The sequence below is a fragment of the Amblyomma americanum genome, chromosome 7 (genome assembly GCF_052857255.1).
Source record: "Amblyomma americanum isolate KBUSLIRL-KWMA chromosome 7, ASM5285725v1, whole genome shotgun sequence".
NCBI lineage: Eukaryota > Metazoa > Arthropoda > Arachnida > Ixodida > Ixodidae > Amblyomma > Amblyomma americanum.
Genome location: NC_135503.1, coordinates 141,471,579 through 141,497,031, shown reverse-complemented (window position 1 = coordinate 141,497,031; position 25,453 = coordinate 141,471,579). Strand labels below are relative to the sequence as shown.

The 25,453-nt window shown below is 46.3% G+C and overlaps 1 protein-coding gene across 1 annotated transcript in view; it reads right to left on the bottom strand.

Annotated features, from left to right (window-relative positions):
• Positions 1-25,453, bottom strand: part of nompB (intraflagellar transport protein 88-like protein nompB) — a 97,748-nt gene that overhangs the window by 10,268 nt on the left and 62,027 nt on the right. The window contains exons 17-24 of the mRNA XM_077629452.1: positions 23,568-23,676; positions 21,408-21,446; positions 12,659-12,770; positions 9,786-9,901; positions 6,387-6,505; positions 5,427-5,533; positions 4,962-5,040; positions 1,357-1,482 (exon numbers count right to left, since the gene is read on the bottom strand). Coding sequence (XP_077485578.1) covers positions 1,357-1,482; positions 4,962-5,040; positions 5,427-5,533; positions 6,387-6,505; positions 9,786-9,901; positions 12,659-12,770; positions 21,408-21,446; positions 23,568-23,676 — 807 coding nt within the window. The remainder of the gene's footprint in view (positions 1-1,356; positions 1,483-4,961; positions 5,041-5,426; positions 5,534-6,386; positions 6,506-9,785; positions 9,902-12,658; positions 12,771-21,407; positions 21,447-23,567; positions 23,677-25,453) is intronic.

Below are 25,453 nucleotides of genomic sequence, written 5' to 3'. Positions count from 1 at the left end.
AACTCTACATTTCGTCTGGCCACAATGTCGGCATTGTCGTACTCTGCGGTGAAGAGGCGTTAAGAGACGGCACAACTTGCGGCGCGAGAGCTCAACTTCAAAAATTCTTTTTTTTTCACTTTACAAAAAAATAAACTCGATAAAAATACCACAAATGAAAGGCAATGAACTGCTGGACGTAACCCGCTATTGTTTTTATTTTCACTTTAACCACCTCGAGGTGAAATTAACGAGTGTTTTTGGGTCAAAACACAGTTTCATCACCTGTAACATTTCTTATAGGTGCTAGACATCAAGAAAAACAAAACGGTCACTTCAAAATTCTCCAGGGCAATTTATGTTTAAAACAAAACACGAAAGAATGGTACATTCTCATACTTTTTTCCGATTTTTTAAAAATATTTGCCGTACAAAGCTGCATGCTCCGAAATATCAAAAGCCAGAATATGTGCAAATGTCAATGAAAAAATCGCGTTTTCTAAAAATTTGAATTTTCTCTCAATTATTCAACAGTGCCTGGTTCCACGCCTTTTCTAAATATACAGTGCCCTCATTCGGCAAAAGCATTCAGGCTCTCATTAGGCACATTAGGATGTTTCCATGAATTGTTTTGAACAAATTGGAGATGGTCGAGCGCAACGTCTGGGAAGATTGGCGTGGACTGACCCAGGAGGCTATGACCTGAAAGATGGCAGCACTGTGTCAGCTGGTGGCCGCAGTGACTGTGATAAGCGCGACCATGTTACGCTCACGAGAGAGGCGGAGTGGATAACGAGGTTTGCTCCACAACTGCCGTGCAGTGGTCAGTTCCCTGAGTTTCATGCGACGGGCGACGGGTTTCTTCAGGTTAGCGTAATGGACGGTACGAAAGCTTAACAGCATAGTGGCGAAAGGAAAGACGCACGCTTCTGCCTATCGTGGCGGACCGCATTGGTGACCGCTGCCTTTGATATCGAAACCAGCGCAAGAACAGCACCGGCACTGAGGGACGATTCGTGACCAGCACCCCAGCCAGCAGGTCGTTCCATACAGCAGGGTGCCGGCCCCAAGGCAACATAGCAATGCGACCCGGTATACGACTCCATGACCCGCCACTTCTCTCCCCGATACTTACTGCACCCTTCAGCGGGGCGCGACGTAATTTGCCGCGGTAATTTTCCCCCACTAATTTATCCAGCCTGCCTTGACCACCCCTCAACTAATTAATTTTCTCTTCACTGACTTCGATGGGACGCGCTCTATGTGCGTCGTCTTCCTCCAAAAGGCGCAAGTATCTGCGATTTTGTCTGCCAGGCGTAAATCCCCACTATGGCGTGACACAGTCATAAGGGTTATAATTCATTCACCCCGACGCACCGATTTCCCTTTGCGACGCCTTGTATGTCTCCTCGGCCTCGACCAGCGGTATCTGGGGCCTGCTCCGACCACTGCTGGTGGATGCACGGCCCTTGGTCGCAGCATGCTCCGATTGCACGCTCGTGCCTGCGTCAAGTGAAGAGAAACAAATGCGAGACAGCTCAGCGCACCCGTTCTTCGCTTCGCAGAGGTGGTCGCCATGAATGTTGCTGCTGTAAGCGGGCATTTCGTTTGCCTGCTGTTAAGTGTAGACCGAAATGAATAATAACAAGCACAACTTTTCTGCACAGTACAACGTGGCAGGGAAGAAACCAGGCGCGAATATTGAATTCGAACCTGGTTCACTGAAGAACAAAGGCGCGCAGTGACATGCACAAGAGTATGCAGGTTTACAGGGTGATTTTTGTTAACCTCTAGACATATTCAATTTAATATATATGAATGATACGTGACTTCGATCTGTTGATATGGATTGTACAGCAAAGGGGACATGATTTACCTCATAAAGACCAATAATTAAACGACAAATAATTTAAATTAACATCTTGATTCTCCGGGCTCGTTAGCTCATACTGAAATTAGGGTTAACTGCCCGAAAGGGTAAGTCAACAGGACGAAATACAAACGACGCTCAGAAGCTTATTTAAATAAATTAATAAACTTTTTATTATTGATTTTACGGGGCAAGGCTATACTGTGAAATTCAAGGCCAGCAATATCGAAGGTGAGCCGTTTTAAATTTTCTTAATCGCCATAGTGGTTTGAAACATCGAAGGTGAAAAGGAAGCACTGAAAGCTTGTCTAGTTGGTTTTCCCGCTTAACGTAATTGTAAAATGGCATCGTCGCGCGAAGCTCTGTCGCAGACATCAAGTTATAACTTCTTCTATATGAAATACACCAACTGCGCCTGCATTTGATGCGTAAGAAGTACGAGAGACGCCATTTTATAAATTTTCAATGCAGGAAATCCAACTCAACGAGCTTTCGAACGCATTTTTGACGTTCGATATTTTCGGAAGACGTTGCCGATTAAAATAATTAAAAACAGGGCCCCCTTTGGTGTTGACGGCCATCAATTCCGCAATATAATCATGCCCCCTAAAATATAAAAATAGTTAAGTAAGGTTAATTAGTCATCTTATTATTGTTAAGGTGCATAATGTCCGCAATGCTGCACAATCCAGATCAACAGGCCGCACCGACGTACCTCTCAGAGGTTTAGTACGTGAGTACTAATGCTTTATGTCTCGAAAAAACCGGTTGTTTATTTGTCTTTAGCCAGCGAGACCTCAAATGAATACGGCCGCGATTGGCTTGCGAACCCGGGACGGCGTGAACAGATCAGCTGCGCTGGCTACTGCACGAGATCACTATGCTAGCGCTACTTTTTTTTAGTTTCTGTTTGCGATAAAAAAAAGATGTTCAGCAGTAGCAGAAAAATTAAAAAAAAAACATAAAACAAAATTCAAAGTTGGCGCCGCAGTTGAGGCTGCGCTGTGACTCAAAAGCATTTCAAGTTTCCCGGAATATTCAACACTCGCCGCACCTATTCATGCTGCTCGCTCTGAGTATTCATTCACCCGACCATGCCTCGTGTATAAAGGGACTATGCAATAAATTAATTGCGATTACGTAAATCAGACTTGCGATATGCATTTCATCATTCGTCACCCCAACGCAAGAATTTTTAAGCCAGCATCAATAACAACGAAGATATAGACGATTAAAAATTACGCTCCTCCTCACCCCCCTCAACTCGTACACGCGAGGCACCAGACAAAAATAAAGAAAACAGGTATGGGACTGGGCTCCGCCCATGATTACGTCATCCACTGACGTTCGCTTTGCGACTTCCGGCTGTCGCTCCTAGCACCCCAGCAGCAGCGTCGGTGGCGTGCCGGCATCTCTCCGGTCTCTTCGCCTTCCTGGATTGCGGCGCGCGTCGGGTTTATTTGCTTGTCATCTGTGGTAATTAGCAGTAGTAAACCCGGACCTCGAGGTGCGACTGCTCGCTTTTACGGCCGCGATGGGCATCGAGCCCTATGCGTGCGCACGAAGAGCCGTGCGCGTGGCTCCGGAACTCCGAAGAGAAGGAGGCTGCAGAGGAAAATTGAAACCACATGCGCGAAGGCAATGCCCTGGCTCGCGCTTGCCCGAGAGGGTCGCGCGGCGGCACGAGCAGACGATTTTCACGGCTACCGGAAGTGTGCCCGTGACGTCGTGGCTGCCATGATTGCAGCGAATGAGAACTTGTGGTGGCCTGGCGACGTCATGGGTAGTGTGACGTCTTTATTCCACGATTTTAGTCCCAAAATCGGTCACTACGAGCACACCAATCGGCCCGCGAATTTTAAAAAACACGGCTTTTAAAAGTTCATAATAAATTGCCGGCTCACTTCTGAAGAATCATACTTGGTGTGAATGCTTCTTAGCATCATTTCTAAGCATTGAAAACATTTACAAGCGACTTTTTATTCGTTGCACAGTCCCTTTAACTGCCACCCTCTCGCGCTGTGCATTGCACTTCGTCGCCTTCATCAATTTCCATCCGTGCGCAGTGGACCCATATCTTGCAGCTGTCGCGCGTTAAGTGGTCCCAAAATTTCATAGCGCGCCACCACTATGGTATTCGATCACCGACATCGCCGATCTTTGCCTGAACCTGACATTAGAACTCTAGCCTCGAACCGAAAGCGCATATGAAACGCGACGTGCTAGCCCACATGCTTCGCATTGAGTAAGCAAAACCGGCTGTCATTTTTTTTAATTAAAAATCTGTAAAGGTTAACAAAATCACCTTGTATACGAAGTTTCAGGCGCCAACCTTAAGGGCGATGAAATGTCTAATCGTACCAACGGTATCTAGTCAGACTGTTGCAGCACTAATCACAGTTGTTCGGCAGACCAGCTACGAAAATCGAAATCGAAATCTGGACAGAACCTGCGGATTGAGAGGCCGCCTAAGGTCTCTCTCCCCTTAGGAATTGGCGGCGCCTCGCACCTTTTCCTTCTCACTCCAATGCACGTTCCGAGCTGTACGGAGCAGTGTGTGTGATTGCCGCAATGCGGCGTGACAGTCGGCTAACTTCTGAATTTCCGATCAGTCACTGCCGGATTTTGATGGACATACTTCGTGGAGAGTACTGCGACTGGTATGTGATCAAACAAGTGCGGTATTAATAGATCAGCACAGCCGCGCTCTCTCCCAGAACATTTTCGAAACAGCTAAGATAGTAGGTTAGCTAGTAGCATTTGGTTGCTGGAGTTCTCTAGTTGGACAAAAAGTTGCCGTAAATATTTATTTATTTAAATAAATACAGCGCCAACATGGGTATTATTATAGGGGGAAAAACAGAATTAACATAACAGGTACCACAGTGCAACATGAAAATGCAGTTGTATGAGTAGAAAGAGTGAGACATTCAACAACGTATTCACGCAAAAGGTGGTTACAAACACGACAAAAAGAATAAATACAAAAGCTTACAGTCTATTCACAGAAATGTGGAGGCTAATACTACAACCGTCTCAGCATGTAAATTAAGCACACAGGAAAAAAAGGCTACATGAAAGAGGAGCTTAAGGACAGCCGAATCGCACTTACTACTGCTGGCAGAGCCATCTCTCGACAGGCGACCGCTGCTTCGGTGGCTTCCGCTGCGGCTTCCGCTGCTGCTTGTTCTCTGCAAGGGCGTAAGGAGCTCTGTACGTACCCTTCAGCCACTGCTAAAGCGTCATTGAAATGAGTAGGCTTTAAACGAACTGCCTTACAGCAAGCCATCGAGCCTATATACAACGCAGGAAGACGGAACATGCGCAATCGGTAGTGTATCCAATCTCACGAGCAGAGGACGACTCGCTTCGAAGCAAGAGGGGAAAAAAAAACGTGGGAGCAAAACAGCCGTCCGTCTTTTTTTCCTTTTCAGACCACCCAGTTCTTGCGACTGCTTTACGAAACTCGGCGTCGTCCAAACCAACGTATGGCCAGGCTGCGGGACTACCACTCTGATACCACGTGCAGCAAATCATTTTAAAGAGGCACTCTATAAAAGGGTGTCCAGCTCTGCACCTGCTCCTTCATCTCCTTGGCCTTCTCAGCCTTCTTCAGTTTGGCGGCGTACTCGGCAGACTCGCTGAGGCCCAGGTCGCCGGTCAGCCGCACGAGAAAACGTAGGCCTGCAAAGGGACGACGAACGCGTGTATTCAGGAGCGAAAACGAAACGCACTCTAAACACCAATACGCCTATACGTCAGTAAGAAGGGAGTGAGCTGCCCTCTAGCGCACTCCTTTTTATAAAAGGGTTTGTGTTAGAGGACGGCTTACTCCCCTTTTCACACATGTGTGTTTAGATTGCTGCAGCTGACGAGTGAACCAGTGGGATAGATAAGTTACTGAGAAATGATGTGGTTTTGTATGCGAAACTAAAATGTTTTCTTTCTGAAGGCTGCTTTGTTTTTATGGCCAATATATACTGCACTCGCTTACACTGTCGCTCATAGCGGAAATACCAAGCAACCAAAGCCAACTTGGATGGGTTGTGTGTTTTTACGCGCTCACATCTCCGTAGTAATTTCGCTGCTTTTCGTTCGATGCGAGCAGGATAAAATGCGCCCTATTCTAAAAGCGAACGTTAACTTATAATGTGGTACGATAGAGCGCATATGAGCGGGCGACTCTTGCGAATACTTAGCCGTGCATTTGTTACAGTCACTAATGCTACTGTGCCAGCCTTATTAGCAGTGTGACGGTCGCCAAACCTAAATCCCGCAAGGTTGATGGTGCATCATTCGCTTTCGAAGGTTTTTATTTGACACAAAGATTTCACAACATTCGGCGATTATCCATCTAAGCTACAATTTCTAACTTCCTACATTGTAGTAAACCGTTTTCCAGCGTGCGGCGCGTGTTTCAGCATCAAAAGCCTGTAGGGCTCCTCCCAGCGCACGTGGCCGTGAAGGAGTAGCGCATATTCGCAGCCCGATCGAGCTTCGCTACGGAAGTGCTGTCAGTGCGCGTAAAAGTACGTACACTCGACGTTCTCGGGAAACTTTCGGTGCAGGCTCCGGTAAGTGGTCAGCGCCTGCTGGTAGTTTCCGCTCTTGTGGTGACAGCTGGCCACCAGGAGGGGCCACTTCACCTGGGTAGGTCTGCACGTATCGAAGCCGTACGCTCAAACGCGCTGGCGTGCAGTCGTAGTCATTGACCCACTGGCACCACTTTGTTAGCGTGGCATCCTGTATTTCGGGAAAAATGCCGTACGATTCTTCCTGGTGAACGTTTTGAGTGAGCGCAATGGTATTCGAAAACTAAAACATTTACACAGAATTGCCCGTCAGCTTTGGTTTGATGGCTTATAGCAAACTGGTACACATCTACAACGAAGACTATGGATTTAAATCCCAGCGTTTCGGAGCCAGCTAGGGTCTTTCTTCAGGGGTTACTGGGTGCTGTGACTCTTAAGTATACATGGCGGGGAGGAAAGAAGGAATGCGGCGATGTGAAGGGTGGGGGAGGGGGTAGGTTGTGGACATTGACACGGGGGGTTAAGGCTGCGGGTCTCGGACGGTCGCTGGCATCTTTTTTTTTTTTTGTGGGCTGGGGAGTGAAGTACACTGGAGAGATGTTTGGTTCCCTTCTGCTGTTGACTTTGTTTGAGGTCCTTTGAATGTGGCAAGATTCGAGTAAGAGCCTTTTTGGTAATTTATTTCGGTTCCGAGGACGGCGGTTTCTTCGAACTTGAGTCTATGGTCTGCGTCTTCAGAATGTTCGGCTACAGGATTGCACTCTCCTGCGAAGTTTGCAGACATCGTTTTTGTGTTGTCGAATTCTTTATTTTAGGCTTTTTGTTCCGCCGATGTGGCTTGCATCCCAGTCGGCGAAAGGAATTTTGTAAACAATTCCTTGAGCTCTTTATCTCCGTGGCCCGTCTTTGGGAACAGGGAGAAAAACCGCCTGGAACATAAGGTAGAGTGACTTATTTTTGTGGTGGGGTTAACTGCTGTCGAAAAGACGAAAGGCTGTCCGAATAAAAGCAGCCGTATAGTGGGTCCGAAACATTGGTATTTAAATTTAAAATTTTTGGTTGGAGATGTACACGGAACCTGAAGGATGTCGGCCATGTAAAGAACGCACAAACTCCAGTCCTCCAGCTCAGAAGTTTAAAGGTGCACCAACTGGCGTTCCTTTCCTGGCCTCTGTCTTGCGTGTTTTTTCAGTAAATCAGTTTGCATAAACATGCGCCAGCAGGCACAAATGACCGCTGTGCTGATAAGTGGATATAGCGTTCAGCTGCTGAGCCCAAGGTCGTGAGATGGAATCCCAGCCGGGGCCGCTGCATTTCGATGAAGGCGAATTGCAAATACGCCAGCGTGCTGTGCAATGACAGCGCCCGTTTTAAATAACCTTAGGCGGTCGAAGTGAATCCACAGCCCTCCCCTACGGCGTCTCTCATATATCATGTACATCGTTGGTAGATTGAACCCCACATACCATACTATACGTATAATAAAAAACCACCAGCGGAATTCAAAGGCACTGAACTCCATCCCATTGCAGACAGTCATAATTGCACACATGCAGCGAAAAGCAATAGATTCCAAAAAGTTCGCCAGCAAAACGTTGCTTACAACCTAAAAGAATGCGCACAAGATTTCCTCCGCCTTTGACGAAGTCAGAGTCGGAGAAGAAGCTAACGTGAGCACATGCACACAACAGGAAACCGATATATTCAATCAGTATGATTTATTGGTATCTGAGGAGAATTACATCTCGGTGGACACCAAACCGCTCAGTAAGCGAAGGCAGGAAGGTTAGAGTGAAAGAAGAAATACGTGTTTTAGTGGAGGGCTCTGGAAAAATTTCGAAAAGTTTGGGAACTTTATCGCGCGCTAACATCGCACAGCACATAGGCGCCTTCGAAGCGCGGCTGCCGCGGTCGGGTTCGAAACCAGGAAAGTAGCCCAGCACCCCAACCACAGTCACCGCGGCGGGTCTCAGTCAGTATGACCGTATCAAATTTTTTAAACCGACAAAATGAAGAAGAGTTTATTTGAAGTAGTTGAGGTATGTATAACCATCACCTTTTGTCGTGACTAAAATGTCCCGCGTCTAATGCCAATATAGGGACCGGGGAGTTGTCGCTACCATTTCCATGCACCTTCTCCACCGAAGAGACGGGTCTAGCTAGCCTTGGACCGGCTGGCCTTTGTGACTCTGGCTCGGGACAGCTTCAACGCTTAATGCTGCGTCGTAATAGAGTTTTTTTTGTGTCGTCTCTCCAAATAGTGTGACCTGCGTAGTCACATGATGACTGATGTTTATCTAAGCAGTGTGGCCCTTGCATTGGGTGCTCTCATTGGGAGAAGAGTGAAGAAATGGCTGGCGTTTTAGCATTGCCAAACACGAAATATTGTGCGAAAGCAGGGTTTTATTGAAGGTGAGCACCACCGCCACGTAACTCAAAGCGCGCCTGAGGTGTCCACCGACCCGGTGACCCAGTTAAACTTGCTACTCAGAGGCTGCACAGAGAGGGACACCGCTGAAACCCGGGTACTGCGGCTAGATGTGCTTTCGCACTAGTCACAAATCTATCGGCCTCCTATCTTCGCCCTGGTAGAGAGTTTCTTGCCGTTTCTGTCAGAAAAAGATGGAAAAAGCTACTGCGTTTATCAAACCACGTATTTTTTCTTCTGTTCAAACGTAATTGATACACAGAAAGAAATGCTGACGGGCGCTGATAGAACGTAGGGGACAAGATGCGCTGCTCTTCGATGCTCACGGCTGCCAAGCGGTAGCGCACAGATATAGCCAAAATGTGATAGCGCTTGAACCACTTTTGCGATGACGGAGGACCGGAACGCGCTCTAAACGACACGTTTGACCCTGCCGTGGAATGCTGAAATGTTTAGGGGAATCCCCCCTAAGTGGAGTATATTTGTAATAAGAGAGTAATTACTCTCTTATTATTAGTAGTAATTACTCATTGGCATCAACCAAAGCGCAGCCATATACGGCTACAAAGGAAAGCTATACAACTTTCACGGAAACTTCGCAGTTAAAGAAAAATTCTTCCTGGTCCGGGGTTCGAACCCGGAACCACCACTTTATCGGAGCAGTCGCTCTACCAAACCAGCTAACCGGGACGGCTAGCGGGACGGCTATTCGAATGTGCGGACAGACTGTGGTCTTGGTCGGACGTCAGTGATGCGCCATCAGAGTTCTCACTGCTCCCTAGGTCGTATTCGATAAAACCTGCGAGGTGCACCACAGCATATTTCGCAGTTACACTTTCTCAGAGGAGGCAGCTTGAAAAAATATTTAAGTGCGAATTACGACTAAGGTCCCCGGCCTGCAACGTGCTTATTCCACGAGATTGAGAGTTCAGAAAATCTAAAACCACGTCAGTGTGGTTAAAGAGGACACACTCACTGAAGAATGGCTGCCTTCTCGAAGTACTTGATGGCCTTCTCGTACAGCTGCGATTCGATGTAGTACGCTCCCAGCCAGTCGATGATCTCTATGTTCGAAGGGAAGTACCTGTAGGACTGAGAGAGCGAAGGGGCACATTTCGCGACGCGCGAGAGACAGGCGACCCATGATATAACATCTACATCACCAGTTGTTGAGCAGGTGCACTAAAGCGTGTTTTCCTCGCATGAGTATGACTTTTGTATGATGTCGTCGTTCTTGCAGTGCAGGGATCTTAGCTTGTTTTGTCTGTTTTTTTCAAAGAATGAGAAACGAAAATATGCCGACAGTACGGAACCACCCACCGGTCGTTGGCATTGACTGGAAGGGAGCAAGCCTGGGGTGAAGGCAACGGCTACAGTCACTAGTGGGTATAGGTGGTGGAAATAAAAATTCCCTTGCGAATGTCAGCGCTGGTGCGTTTCTCCTGCGCGACCTTTGTCTTGAGTGTGTTTGTTAGCTTCCATCAAGGAGATAATTGTATGGTGCGGCAAAGATGAATTCGGAGAACTGGAACAGGACGTTGAGTTGCACAAGATAGACTGTATTCATTCCTTAACAGCAACTCTCGTGTACATCATCTGCCGTCAGTTCCCTCTGTTCGCGCTTCAATTAAATAATGTTGTTGGAGCCTGCTGGACAGTACTCATTAGCAGCTTTAAAGACGTATGTGATAGGTCACAGACACAACATACTATGAGAGTATTTGAGCGCATGAGCAAACACGTAATTTCACAAAGGACTTAAGGGGGCTCTGAAAGGTGCCCTAATAAAGTTGCATTATGCCTGATATGTCAAAGCACGCCGCTTCACGAATATTTTGCAGCAATAATTTTTCAATGCACTTTGTACAAACTGAGTTATCTTTGATCAAAATTTGCATATCAGCGTCTTCATGCCTTTCCCTCTCCGCTCGTCACTTTTTGCACGCTGGGAGGTCGGCGCTCCGCTGCCGGCCCCACCTCCAGGCGCGGAGCTTCCTGACCTGCCGGAGCTACAAGGCTTATTGGCCGCGGCCTTGGTAGCTGCCTGACTGAGTAGAACATGTTGGGGGGCTAGTTGGCGCATATCAACCGAAAAAACTGGCTCCAAGTCGGACAACACACAGAAAGAAAAACTGGACAGGCGCAACTTGCAGCTGTTTATACACAGCGTGAGCGAGTGAATATAAGAAGGTGCATCAAGAAGGTGAGGAGAACCCACCCATGCGCACAAGGAAATGCGTTTCAGGAAGAAACAGCAGCACGTGCACGTCTCACCTCATTCTTTCCAACAACCCATTTTCATTCTTATACATGGTGATTGATGGGCACTGCTTTCACAATCACTACCCTTTTCTCTGATAAGGAAAGCATCAACCAGTTCAGGGGCTATCTTATCCTTACTCGTTTTTAAAATATTGGTGTCCTTGAGCCTCGTCAAGCAAATGTTCTCTTTTTTAACGCAGGCTTTGTAGTGATGAAGTTAATGCGACCCCGTACCATTCCCTAAATCTCGGTTATCTTCAGCTAGACGATCATAGGCCATACCAGTATGGCCTATGTATGCTTTCCCGCAACTTGGAGGTATCTGATAGACGACGCCCACGGCACACTTCACAAACGGAGCCGCGTGCTCCTTACTGCATTCTGTCATTCTTTGTCTTGTGGGGGTGTGTTTTCCTGTACAAGGGAGCCAGTTTTTTGGGGGCGGAAAAAACCACCGGCACTTTGTATTTTCCTTTCACATGTTTCAAACTGTGTTCCACCTTGTGAGTATAAGGGATCACAACAGGCCTATTTTTGTTTGTTAACCTCTTGAGTGTTTTTGATTGTTTCTTTAACATTTTCAGTAAGGTTTCTGCCATAGACCTTATGACGGCAGAAGCCTTATTACAGGAGGCACCTGCCTGTGAGGAGAAATGCGCGTTCCCTGTTAGTTTGTGAGCTGAGCGAGGGACAGTTCTTTTCAACCATTGTTCTCAGTAGAAATCAATTCCTTGGCTCTTTCCGGCTATGGCGACACTTGCCGTGAAGCCAAATATGCATTTATTGCCCAGAAAATTGGATTTAAACATCTTCCCGCCAGCCGATTCAAAGTTCCCACGTCCTCACTGAAAAGTGCGGGTTGCCGCAGTTTCGAAGAAAGTAGTCCTGCAGCATAGCCTCTGGGATCCGTGACTAAAAAGCGGTGCCGGCACAATCGTTCTTTTTGATAAATCGGGCGGGGAAGGCAACATCTGTATTCTGTTTTTAATGCGTAAGCTTTAGAAGCCTCATCAGGAAAAATAATGTGTGGTCGGTCGTAAAATTCGCCCACTGGCTTGAAGGAACTGACGTCCCCAGATGGGACAATCACTATTGGCTGGAGAGAAGTGACGTCACTAGACTGGAAGAGGTGTCACTTCCGGTGTAGGCACAAACAGCTGCTCATGCTAACGATGCCTTGAGCTGCTGAGCTCGGCCACTGCTATTTTTCTGGAAAGGGCAGTAGCACCGCCAAGTTTGAACAGTGTACTATACTCAAGCTGTCCCATGCTCCTTTTTGCGTAAAATTTTTAAAAGAAAGCATGTATCACCACATAGTTTCTGTGCAGTGTATGTGGGCTCGCCCATGCGGGAAACTTCATTCCAGCCTTAAATCTCCTGGTTATGTGGCTGTTTTGCGACACGGCCGAAGACGATACTGCTGGTCTTGGCATCGTCGTTGTTACTTATTTGTTATGTTAACACACCAAACAAATTGTTATTAAACTCAAGGCTTCCCTTCTGCTAGCAATTGCATACTGATCGTTCAGAAATATTTCCTGTAATGCGAGATACAGTGAATAAATGCTATTTAACTGCGCAACATACGTCCGACTGGTACTGGAAGGCCAGCTGCTTCTCCCCTTGTGAGTCATACAGCTCTCCAATCTTGGACAGCAGGTTCGGATCCGTGGGCACCAACGTCACCAGCTGCTGGTACCTGCGCGGGGAAGACACTGCGGCCGTCAGCTGGTTCCTGTTTTCACTGGTTCAGTCCTAAGCGGCCTTTCCATCTTATGGTGTTCAGCGAAGCGACGCTCGGACGGGGGTAAAATGCATCCTGCAAGAGCAACCACGATGTACTATCACATGCCTTCAGAGGATTACGAAAAATACGCAATCTAAAAATGAATAGACTAAGCTCATTTAGCTGTGTGGATGCACTACTTCACTCTTATCATCATAATCAGCCTGTCTACGCCCAACTGCAGGGCAAAGGGCTCTCTTATGTCTCTCCATTACCCTTCCCTTTGTCAGTTGCGGCCACCGCACCCTCGAAAACTGCTTTATCTCATCCGCTCACCTAGCTTTCTGCCGCTCACTGCTGCACTTACCTTCTCTTGGAATCCACTCCGTTACCCTTAAGGACAAGGGGTTATCTTGCCTTCGCATTACGTGCCCTGACCAAGACCATTTCTTCCTCTTGCTTTCGACTAGGATGCCATTGACCCGCGTCTGCTCCCTCACCCACTCTGCTCGCTTCCGGTGCCAATGTTACACCTATAATTTTTCTTTCCATGGCTCGCTGCGTTGTCCTTAACTTAGGCTGAACACTTTTCGTTAGCCTCCATGTTTCTGTCCCGTAGTGAGTACAGGTAAGATACAGCTGTTGCACACTTTTCACTTAAGGGATAATGGTAAACTGCCACTCACGATCTGAAAGAACCTGCCATACGCGCTCCACCCCATCCTTATGCTTCTCGTTATTTCCCTCTCATGATCCGGATCAGCGGTCACTACCTGCCCTAAGTAGACATATTCCATCCCCACTTCCCGCACATCGCCATCAGTTGTGAATTGCTGTTCCCTTGCGAGACTGCTGTGAGGCTTGCTGCATGTTAATTTTTAGACCTCCGTTCCGCTCTGCCTATCTAACTGAATGATCATCCTTTGCAGTTCATCTCCGGAGGCACTTAGCAAGGCAATGTCGTCAGCGACTCAGATTATTTAGGTATTGTCCATTAACTCCTATCGCCAGCAGTTCCCAATCCACGCCTCGGAACTATTCTAGTTTCTAACTATATCTAGTTTTTTTTTACCTATGCCTAATATCCTCTTCACCGCTTTTAGGCGACTTCCGTTCTTTAGAGCATGCTCGATTCTCTCCATATTAAACTTCCTCGTGCAGGCTAACTTGCGCTTATTTATTAACTCTGATACCTCTGCCGCTTTTGTTCAATTTGTGGAGTTAGAAGTTTTCATGTTTTGGTTTTTCATAATGAAATCGTTCGTCTCGTGAGACACCTTGCCGGTATCCTGTCGAAACAACCTATCGTATACTTCTACAGCGCTCTCCGTAATGGTAGCTGTAAGATTATCCTTCATTGTCTGAACATTACGATCGTCTTCCTTACTTAAAGCCGAATATCTTTTCTGCAGCGATAGCATAAATTCCTCTACTTTCCCACTTACCGCTAACTCGTTGATCGGCTTCCGCTTCACTAGTTTCTTCCGTTCCCTCGTCAAGTCTAAGCTAATTCTAGGCCGTACGTTCTGTTGTCGATACGCACCTTTTTGAGAACCTCCACATCATGCACGATACCAAGTTGAGTGCATAGTATAAAGTCTATTTCATTCTTAATCTCACCATTGCAGCTTTTTCACGTCCACTTACTGTTATATCGTTTGCCGAAGAACGTATTCATGATCCTTAAATTATTCTGTACGAACTCTACTCACCCTCCTATTCCTCAAGCCTATGCTATAGTCGCCTTCCCTTGCCTGCTTCTGGCCCAACTTCGCATTGAAGTCGCCCATCAGTACAGTGCACTGTGATCTTACTTTGGTATTGCTGATTCCACGTCTTAATAATATTAATAACAAAATAACAAAAATAAATGATTTTTGGGGAAAGGAAATGGCGCAGTATATCTCTCATGTATATATCGTTGGGCACCTGAACCGCGTCGTAAGGGAAGGGATAGGGGGAGTGAAAGAAAGGAAGAGAGAGGTGCCGTAGTGGAGGGCTCCGGAATAATTTCGGCCACCTGGGGATCTTTAACGTGCACTGACATCGCACAGCACACAGGCGCCTTAGCGTTTTGCCTCCATAAAAACGCAGCCGCCGCGGTCGGGTTCGAACCCGGGAACTCCGGATCAGTAGCCGAGCGCCCTAACCACTGAGCCACCGCGGCGGGTCGCCGATTCCACGTCTTCATAAAAGCCTTCAACGACCTGGTCATAATGGCTGGATGTAGGGTGTAGGCGTAGGCCTGCACTACCTTCAGCTTGTACTTCTTATTAAAGGGACACTGAGAACTCTATCAATTTTTTTGTTAGCAAAATCTGACAGTTCGCCATTTCATGGCTTTGTTGCCGCTTGTCCGGGCACGAAAGATGCATTTATTTCAAAGAAATTTGGATTCGAAGTTGAAACAGTTTTTCCCGCCCCTCTGATTCAAACTCAGGAAACTCTTATGACGCCACGGCAACTCTTATGACGTCACAGAACGGAATGACGTGATCGTGACGTAAACGCAGACTCCGTAATTTCTGACGGCTAGCGGTGCTGTGCGCAACCTTCCTTTGCAAGCCTCAGAGATTCGTGACTTCCATGAAGTAAGGAAAATTCCTCCAAGGTGGCGCCTCTTGTCCAAGGAAGTCAGAAGTCCAAGAAGTTTTCAGGTGGGGGACGAGGCTCGTCGATCGTACAGTGCTGTAGCGCAGCGAGCATTGAGTGAGAAAAATGAGAACGAAATGAAAAAGGTTAAAGCGGGCATGGAAACTCGCGACAATAGCGTACAGCGGCAGGAGAGTCAGCTAGAGCGATCCGGAGGCCAACAGATGGAATTAGGAAGCGAACGTTTGGGGCGCAGGAGAGTTCTGGTGGTCGGGGACTCGAATGTAGCGAGAGCTGAGGGAGGCGTTCTCACGGCAGTGAAGGCAGACAGGCGGGTGCAGGTGGAGGCTCAGTCGGGAAAGTGCATGGTGGATGCAATGGCCAGAGCCCGGGAGGTGGTGGTGGGCAGCATGGATGGCGAACACCTTGTCGTCATCCATGCTCTCAATGATGTACTGCAGGGGAGGAGCCAGAATCTTGAGACGCAGTTGGAGGTGGGGATGCGTAGGCTTAGAGAGGCCTCTGAGAGTGTACATGTGACCATATGCACAATCCCAGAGGTCCAGCGGCAGGCTGGCGAAACGGAAAGGAGGGTCGTTGAGACTAATCGGGTAATTAGGCTATTGAGTCGACGACTAAGATACGAGGTGATGGAGGTCAACAGGAAAGTGTACGAGGTTAGGCCCCACCCTTTTGCACAGGATGGCATCCACTACGGTGGTGCCACTGGCAAAAAGGTGGGTAGTAGGATAGGTCGCCAGGCAACAGCTTTTTTGGGGGGACCCAGAGCTCTGAAGGAACCAGTGTAGAGAAGGAAGAATTAAGATCAAACGGGCAATGGAACCACAGGGGAAGAAAGAGACGCAAGCACCAGGGCCAAGTTAATTCAGATATAGGTTTCATTAACATGCAAGGTGGCGGGAATAGACTGAAATGGGAGGAAATAGAAGAACAGTTAAGACAGGAGGAATTAATGGTATATGGTTTAGTGGAAACACATCTTAGAGACATGGAGCAACCACCCTGTAACCCAGACTACGCATGGGAATATTGCAATAGAACAGAGAGCAGCAGAAAGGGAGGTGGAATTGGGGCATTCATTCATAAAAGTATGAATTTTCAAAGGGTTAGACTGGGATGCAGGGAACATTTATGGCTAAAAGGAACAGTGGCAGGCAAGCAAACACTCCTTGGCTTTGTATACCTGTGGACAGGGGTTAATGCCAAAGAGGAAAACAGGAAAATGTTAGAATGTATTGCAAGCGACATTGATGAGCTAGGAGGACAGGGCGAGATAATTATATTAGGCGACATGAATGCACACATAGAAGACCTGGATGGGTACACGGATTCGACAGGAAGCATGCTGCAGGACATGTGTGACAGGCATGATTTAGTTGTATGCAACAGCACCGAGAAGTGTGAAGGGCTCATAACATGGGAGGCGGGGAGTCTGCACTCGACGATAGATTATGCACTAATGTCACAGAGGATGTATAATAGATTAGGGGTAATGAGCATAGATGAAGATGGTTCCAGAAGCCTAGGTAGTGACCACAACCGTATCAAGTGCAGCTTCAGAAGAAAAAGCGATGTAGGACTGAAGCAAGATGAACAATCAGGGGGAAATTTTAACTCAGAAAAGCAATTGGAAGCAGCAGCCAAACAAATCGAGAAAGTAATTTTTGAGGATAGTGAAACAGAATGGACTTATACCAAATTAACTCGATTACTGGAGCTACAGCTAGCTAAGGTGCGAGTAAAGCTAAAAGGGAAAAGATGCAAACCCAAGAGTTGGTGGGATGAGGAGGTAAAGAGGCCAATAGAAAAGCGCAAGGAAGCATCCAGGGAACACAGATATTCCAAGAAGAGGGGGGAACCAAAACCCGAAGTAGACAGAAAATGGGATACCTTCATAAAGTGTAGAAGGGACGCAACCTATTTGATTAATAAAGAAAATTAGAAGAAAGGGTGCCCAATGGATGTAAAAAGTAAATAAAAAGGATAGAAAAGCAGCCCAAAAATTCTGGAAACATCTAGATGCAATGAGTAATAGAACTAGGCTAGAACAAAGGTTTATTGTTACAGATTAGGGTATTCGACTAGAAGGGGATGAAGCAATAAAACACATAGGAACAAGGATGATGGAAAAATTTTCAGCAAAGCACGTGGTGCATAATTTATCGAAGGAGGACAGACCGGTTACAGCAATAGCTTCACTTGAGCAAGGAGAGTGGGAAAGGGCAGAGAAGAAGGTTCTTAGTGGCACATCAACAGGACCAGATGGTATCCCGATTATGTTGATAAAGAAGTTAGGACCAAAATCCAAGCAAACATTAATACAGGTAGTGAACAAAATGATAGTGGATGAGAAAGTCCCCGATGAATGGCGATTAAGTAGAATGAACATGATATATAAGGGAAAGGGGACAAAGCAGACGTAAGTAACTATCGCCTCATAACAGTGACATCCGTGGTTTACAGGGTGGTGATGCAAATTATAAAGGATAGACTGCAGGCTTGGGTGGAGAACGAGGGGGTGTTAGGGGAACTACAGAATGGGTTCCGGAAACAAAGGAGGTTGGAGAACAATCTATTTTCATTGACGCAGTGCATAGAAATTGCGGAAAAGGAACATAGGCCCTTATTGCTAGCATTTCTGGATATTAGGGGAGCCTATGACAACGTTACTCAGGAGCATTTGTGGGACATACTGGGCACATTGGATGTGGAAAATGGAGTAATTAATCTTTTAAAAGATATATAGAGAGGTAACAGAGTGCTCATAAAATGGGAAAAAAATGTAATCAAGGCCTGTAGAGATACAGCGGGGGCTTAGACAAGGATGTCCTCTGTCCCCTTTGTTGTTCATGTTGTACCTGCAAGGGTTTGAGACCAAGCTAGAGGGGAGCGGACTAGGCTTCAACCTATCTTTTTTCAAGCAAGGGGAATTGATTAAACAGACATTACCGGGACTAATATACGCGGACGATATAGTGATAATGGCTGACAACAAGGAAGACTTGCAGAAGTTGTTAGACATATGCAGTACAGAGGGAGATAGATTAGGCTTCAAGTATAGTAAGGAAAAATCTGCAGTCATGATATTTAATGAAGAGGGCGGCGAGCATAGAATACAGGAGTTCGTGCTAAATGTAGTGAATGAGTACAAGTATCTTGGGGTGTGGATAAATAACAGTGTTGAGTATCTGACAGAGCATGAAAAATATGTAATGAATAAAGCTAGTAGGAATGCAGCTGTCAGGAAAAATAGGGCACTGTGGAATTACAATAGGTATGAGGTGGTAAGAGGGATCTGGAAAGGGGTGATGGTCCCTAGCCTGACCTTCGGTAATGCGGTCCTGTGTATGAGGCCAGATGTTCAAGCAAGGCTGGAAATTAGGCAACGGGGAGTAGGAACGTTAGCTTTGGGAGCGCATGGCAATACACCAAATCAGGGGGTACAGGGTGATATGGGATGGGCGTCTTTCGAGAGCAGAGAGGCTAGCAGTAAGATAGCATTTGAGGAACGATTGAGAAAGATGGAGGAAAAGCGGTGGGCTAGGAAAGTTTTCAGATACCTGTACATAAAGAATGTTGACACGAAATAGAGAAAGCGAACTAGAAAATTGACAAGCAAATATCTGGACAGCAGTAAGGGGTCATATAAGCAATTATCGGTTAAGAAAAAGGTTAAAGGAACAGAGAGAGCTTTGTGGAAAACAGGGGTGCTGACGAAATCGGGACTGGAAACATACCGGACCTTTAAACAGGAAATTGTCAAAGAAAATATCTATGATAATTGTAGGGGAAGTTCTTTGTTGTTTGAGGCCAGGACTGGAGTTTTGCGGACTAAGACGTATAGAGTCGGGTACCAGGAGATAGACACTTTGTGCATTGCGTGCGGAGAGGAGGTGGAAACGGCTGAACACTTGATACTTTTCTGTAAAGGGCTTCACCCTACAGTGGAAAGCAGCGGGGATGACTTACCCAAGGCATTGGGGTTTAAGGATAGTGAAGGGAAAGTAGATTTTAAGAGGTTAGAAGTAACCAAGCGAAGGTTATCTGATTGGTGGCTAAAAGCAAGACAGGAGTAAAATTTCACAAGACATGGCTAGGTGGCTTGAGCCACAGCCCGATGTAAAGGGTTCAGCCGTATCCATCCATCCAGTCATCACGCTTGTACTTGCGAGATTGGCCTGTGGCGGCGATACCTGTATTTTGGTGCTTGCTATTTTCTACATTACAAGAGCTTTGTTTTCAGGAAGAGTGGCGTTTTTGTGATCAGGAGCTGCTATTCTAGGGATACAAGCCAACTTCAATTTCTCCTCAGTGTCCCTTTAAGCCTAATTAGGATAGCTGCCACCCTCTCGTTAATACCATAGAATTCATCTACGTTGTCCGCTATATTCTGATTCAATGAGGAATACCACACCTAGTTCTCGTCTATCCGCTAATTCGCATATGTGCCCGTCCTTTAGTACTTTATACGCCTCACCTGTCCTCCTAACTTACTGAGCCCTATGACATCCCATTTAATACCCGCTAGTTCCTCGAAAAGCACTGCTAGGCTAGGCTCACCAGATAACGTTCTAGCGTAGAACGTTGCCAGGTTCAGAATCCGGTGGCGGCCTGTCCGTAGCCACAGATTCTTAGCACCCTCCGCTGCATCACAGGTCTGACCGCCGCCTTGGTCAGTTGCTCCGGAGCCGCTGGGGACTGAGGGTCTGGGGTCAACTGCTTTGTTCGTAGAAGGTTGCGGCCAAGTAGTACATCAGGGTGCTCAAATCCTGATCTCGTGAGGGAGTAGGTTGTTACTTCCTGTCACCGAGACCAGGCCGCATCCCAGGTCTGGTTATGCAATTCCATCTACAAGCTGAGTTTTCTTTTTTTAGCCCGGTGGCTAATTTCGCGGCACCGGCAGTCGAGCCCTGGTCCTCTTGCACGATTGGTGGATGCTCTATCTCAACGCCACTGCTGCCGTAGGTTAATCTAGTGGACCAGAATGCGAAATAAACGAAAAGCACTACTGCATGCATTCTTCTACCTGTCGTGTTGTTTACATCTAGAGTGCAAATAAAGGCGAAAGGTCTTCGGCATAATAACGGACTGCGTTTTTATGCCGCTTATATTTACTTAGTCGCTGCACCACGGGCGCTTTTGTGAACGCTTGCTCGAGCGTACACACTGCACCATGTTTTGGTTACTTCGAGACGTGGCGTGCGTACTGCTCCATCATCGCGTCTGCTTCTGTGCGCTTGCAGCCGCCTGTGGGCAGCGTTGTTTGGAGTGCCCCGAATATGACAAGATAGCGCTGAGTTGGCCATCACCGTTTTAATTAAACAGTCGAGGTCCGATTCGTGACAACAACGCGCATGTGTTTTCGCATGTAACGAAGAAAATGTGTACCCTACAACGGACTCTTTTTCGGGACTGTTTTATTAGCCGTTATTTTAAATGTTTCGCAACAGTCCGTTCGGCAGCTTTCCATTTGGTGACAAAGGTATTTAAGCATGGACGCAGCCTTACCTGCTAAATTACGAGAGCAAAACGTAACAGGCTCTAGCAATAATAAGCACAAAACCTTCGGGCATGCACGCAAACTAATTCACATTGCCGGAATGGAGTGTAACGGCGCACTTTGTTTGAACATCCTTTCTTTTGCACTTCTCGATATACTCATCTGAGTTAACTGATCGGCGCACCATTAGCCGTGAATCGTTATTCTTAGCGGAACCGTACAAATCCGGCCTTATTCCTTTTCCTCTGCTTAAGTCTCGTCTTTGCCCAACGTCAGTGAAGGTCATCTTGGACAGCAGACCCAAGTGAAAGGTTCTCTGCCTTTCGTGGCATATTAATTCCAAAGAGTAGTGATTGTATCCGGGCAAATGCGTACAGGCAACGTCAAAAATACTCTCTTTATTCGCGTGAAAATATGATCCACACCGCTCTTCGAGCCATGTTAACACTGGGTGAAAGCGATATATTTATTGCCATTGGCTGTTGCATCATGCTTACCATTCCAGAGCTTCGTCCACGTTTCCTTGCAGCTCGTACCTTTCCAGGCATTAAGGCTTTAAACAAAAGCCTTAAGACTACATTGCGAACAAGTGCTCCGGCTGGGCCAGCGCGTTACTATTCGGGACACGCACTTTTGCTTATCTCACCTTGTTTGCACGAAGCCTGACAACTACCTATGTCGTTTTCCAAGATAGAATTTAATGACCCGATTGCAACGGGCACGTGCGTTGTTTCCTATGACAAACTAACCCAGAGATGACACAAAATGAACAGGGCCAAAGCAAGCTTCTTCGACGGGAAGAATTGTCTTCGATTTGGCGTTGATATTAGATCTCAACTGTATTGTCGCGGTAAGACTCGTTATTTTACAATGAGAACTATTTCGTCAGCAAGTTGCTATATACTTAATGTTAGACATTCTAAATACGCATGAGAAGAAACAAAACGGCGCAGGCAGTATGTCATGCTACTTCCTATATATTCTGCTAAGTTTGCAGTAAAATACGTTTAGGGCATTTGGCAGGCATGGGTCGAATTTAAATACAGTTGCGCCTCGTCATTACGGATACTATGGTTCACGAGAAAAACTGCCCAAAAAGCGCGTCGTTCGTAATAACAAATCTTGAGAAAATGTTAAAAATAAGAACTTTGTAATGAAAGTCTGTATCTGCGAATAGTGGCAGGCAGCGAAATGGAAAACGAAATCTTGGAAGTTCCAAATGCGGTTCTCAAGATTTTTTTTTTTAAATCTGGCGCAGTTTGGAGTGCCTAATCGTCCGTGAGATGCGTGATGGCGTCTCATGACGTTCTGGTGTATCTCCCACTATAGCTGTTCGCATCCCATACACTGCTTGTACGTATCTTTACTCAGTGAGCTAACAGCTGTAGAATGGAGCTTTCAATATAGGTAGTACTAGCTGCACAGAAAGTTATCTTCGAATCAGTTTATGCAATACATCCGATCGTAAGACACGTGAAATCGAAACGCATGTGGACTGACACCTTGGCACTGTAAAGCATAAAAGCACGAAAAAGGGCCATCATTAATTCATTTTCACTTTCGCACTACCTTTTGCTGAAGTCCTGCTTTCAAATTACAAAAAAAGGAAATATCTTGTTGGTGTTGGTTGGTTTTTGGTTTTTTAGGAGTGGAAATGACGCAGTAACTGTCCCACTTATCTCGACGGACACCTGAACCGCGCCGTAACAGGAGGGATAAAAGAGAGAGTGAAAGAAGGAAGGAAGAAAGAGGCGCAGTAGTGGATGTCTCCGGAGAAATTTCCACCACCTGGGGATCTTTAACGCGCACTGGCATCCCACAGCACACGGGCGCTTTAGCGTCCCACCTCCATCGAAACGCGGCCGCCGCGGTCGGGTTCTACCTCGGTTACTTCGGCTAAGTAGACGAGCGCCCTAACCGCTGAGCTGCCGCGGCGGGTATCTGGTAGGGGCAATCGAGATTTTGTTCTTATCACTGTCCATACTAACGCGTCAGAAATGTATGGGCCCCAAATGGCTCCGTGCGTTTTCGCCATGTCTATTGTTCAGGCAGCGAGTTTCCACAGTAAAGAGGCATAAATACATTGAAAAAGATTGGTTCCATCAAAAACTATATTTCGAGTCGGCCATGTTAACGTGGGTCGTATTAACGGGGCACGACTGTGCACAAATTGCTTGTTGATTTCGGCGGCTGAGATTACACGTACAAAACACGCTGAAAACACGAGATCCGTCTCTTGAAAACACGGATTGCGGCTACTTGTGCAGCGACGCCCCGCTGTTCCGATTGCTCTCTCTTGACCTTACCCACGCTCTACTCATGTCGTCTGTGTAATTTTCACCACCGCCGAGATCAATGTCGCTGGCTCCCTGCACGACCGGCCGCAGTGTTCAACTGCTTGAGAGTATGTCTCCACACCAGGCTTCGAGCTAAGCGGGCGACAACGGGCTAGTTGATTGTTTATGCTGCAGGTAGCCGCGTCAGACTGGTTATGAAAAGGCCAAGACCGGCATAAAGAAACGACTGGACAGACAAAGCGCGCTTTTGTCTCTCTTGCTTCAAACACGCACAAGAGAGTCCACGTTGGTAATTCTTTGCGCTCCCTCCACCACTTATCACGCACGAATTTTTTTCGCCGTCACGGAACCAAAGGATACGTTCGACCGATCTGGTAGACCACCTGAGGGATGGTCTTGACGATCGCCCTGAGCTTGAAGAAGCAGTCCAGGGCCTCCTCCAGGGAGCCGAGCTTCTGGTAGGCGAGTCCTACGGCGATGAACATCCGGGCACTTATTGTTATGCGGCGCAAAAAAAGAAAAAAATAATCGGAGACGAGCATAAGAAGCAACAGTTATAACTACTGAAACCGAAACTTGGCCTAAAGTTAAAATCAGCTAAATTTCATTACTCTAACATGACGCTCCCCAAATTCATCAGAAGTAATCCCCAGAAATTTTGGAATTTTTCAGGTAGGAAGAATAAGCAGTTGGAGTAAAGTACGAATTAATGATGACGTTGAGACTGGCTGCAAAACGAAAGCACAGTTTTAAATTGCGCTTTCAAAGAGTGCTTCTCACCGAGAGGGCAACCGCCGCTAGAATTCTAGGTGAAGATACTGGTAACGTACCGGCTATTTCTGTGAATGGTGTTCTGTTCATGCTGCGTAAACTTGACGATAAAAATATTCTGCTCCTGATGGGCATGCAAGTGCTTTTTTAAACGTTTATCAGCACAATTATCCGAGTTTTTAATAAAAATATTTCAAGTTTCTTTACTTTCTGGTGAAGACTGGGAAATGCCCCGCGTTGCACCAATCCATAAAAAAGGAGATAAGCTGACTATTTCTAAATACCACCCAATTTCAATCACTTCTTCATGTTGTAAGTTAATAGAACACACAGTATCTGGTCACCTTACTTCATTTCTAGCTGAAAATAACATTTTATCCCCTTTGCAACGCGGCTTATATCTCCACTGTGAGGCAGCTGGTTAGAACGGTTAATGAATTCCAAGTTGCTCTTGATAAATCAAGGCAGGCTGATGTTCTCTGTTCAGACTTCCGCAAGGCTTTTGACACAGTTTCTCATAGTAAACTCATATATAAATGGGTGTCCCTAATTAGCTTGTTAATTGGATTTATGCTTGTCTTAAACGCAGGAAACAATACGTAGATGTAAATGACTACAGATCTAACGAGCCTCCAGTTACTTCAGGTGTACCCTAAAAGAGTGTCTTGAGGCCACTGCTTTTCCTAAACTATATTAACGATCTGTCGCTTTCTATTCCCGAGAATGTCTCTTTAAAGCTTTATGCAGACGATTGCGGACTTTTTAAGACCATAAATGGACCAACAGAATGATACTACACCTTGGAAAATGCGCTTTTAGCTGTTAATCAGTGGTAATGGGGTGTTCTATTAAACGTAGCTAAAACTCTTCTCTTGCGAATTACGCGTAAAAAACATTTTAGCCATTTTTCTTAAAGCCTGCTAAATCATTTAATCCACGAGGTTACACATCATAAACATTTAGGGGTAACGTTAACACATGACTTAATATGGACTTCCCATATTGCAGACATTAAGGCGGAAGCTTAAAGATGCCCCACGTAAAGTCAAACTCCTTGCATGCTTAACATTTATTTGGTCCAAATTAGAGTTCGCTTCGTTTTTATGGGATCCATTCCTAAATAAAGACATATAGAGATGGTGCAAAAGAAAGCGCTTAGATTTATTTATTACAAAACAGGAGGTTAGACCACCTACAACACTAATAAAACCAACCATATTCCACTACTTGAAGTACTCATAAAAATTTCCCATGTATTGTTTATGCACAACCTTTAATACATAAATTAAACATACCCCGCCCCGCAATTCTGAAACAATTGTTGCGCCGGACACACCATTCACGAATTAATTTGCTCCAACCCATTTTTGCAAGGACTGACTCTTTCAAGCCCAGCTTTTTGCATGGACTGTTTCCGACTGGAACTCTCTTCCCGAGGCTATTTTCCAGTCCTCCAATTTCAGTAAAGATCTCTA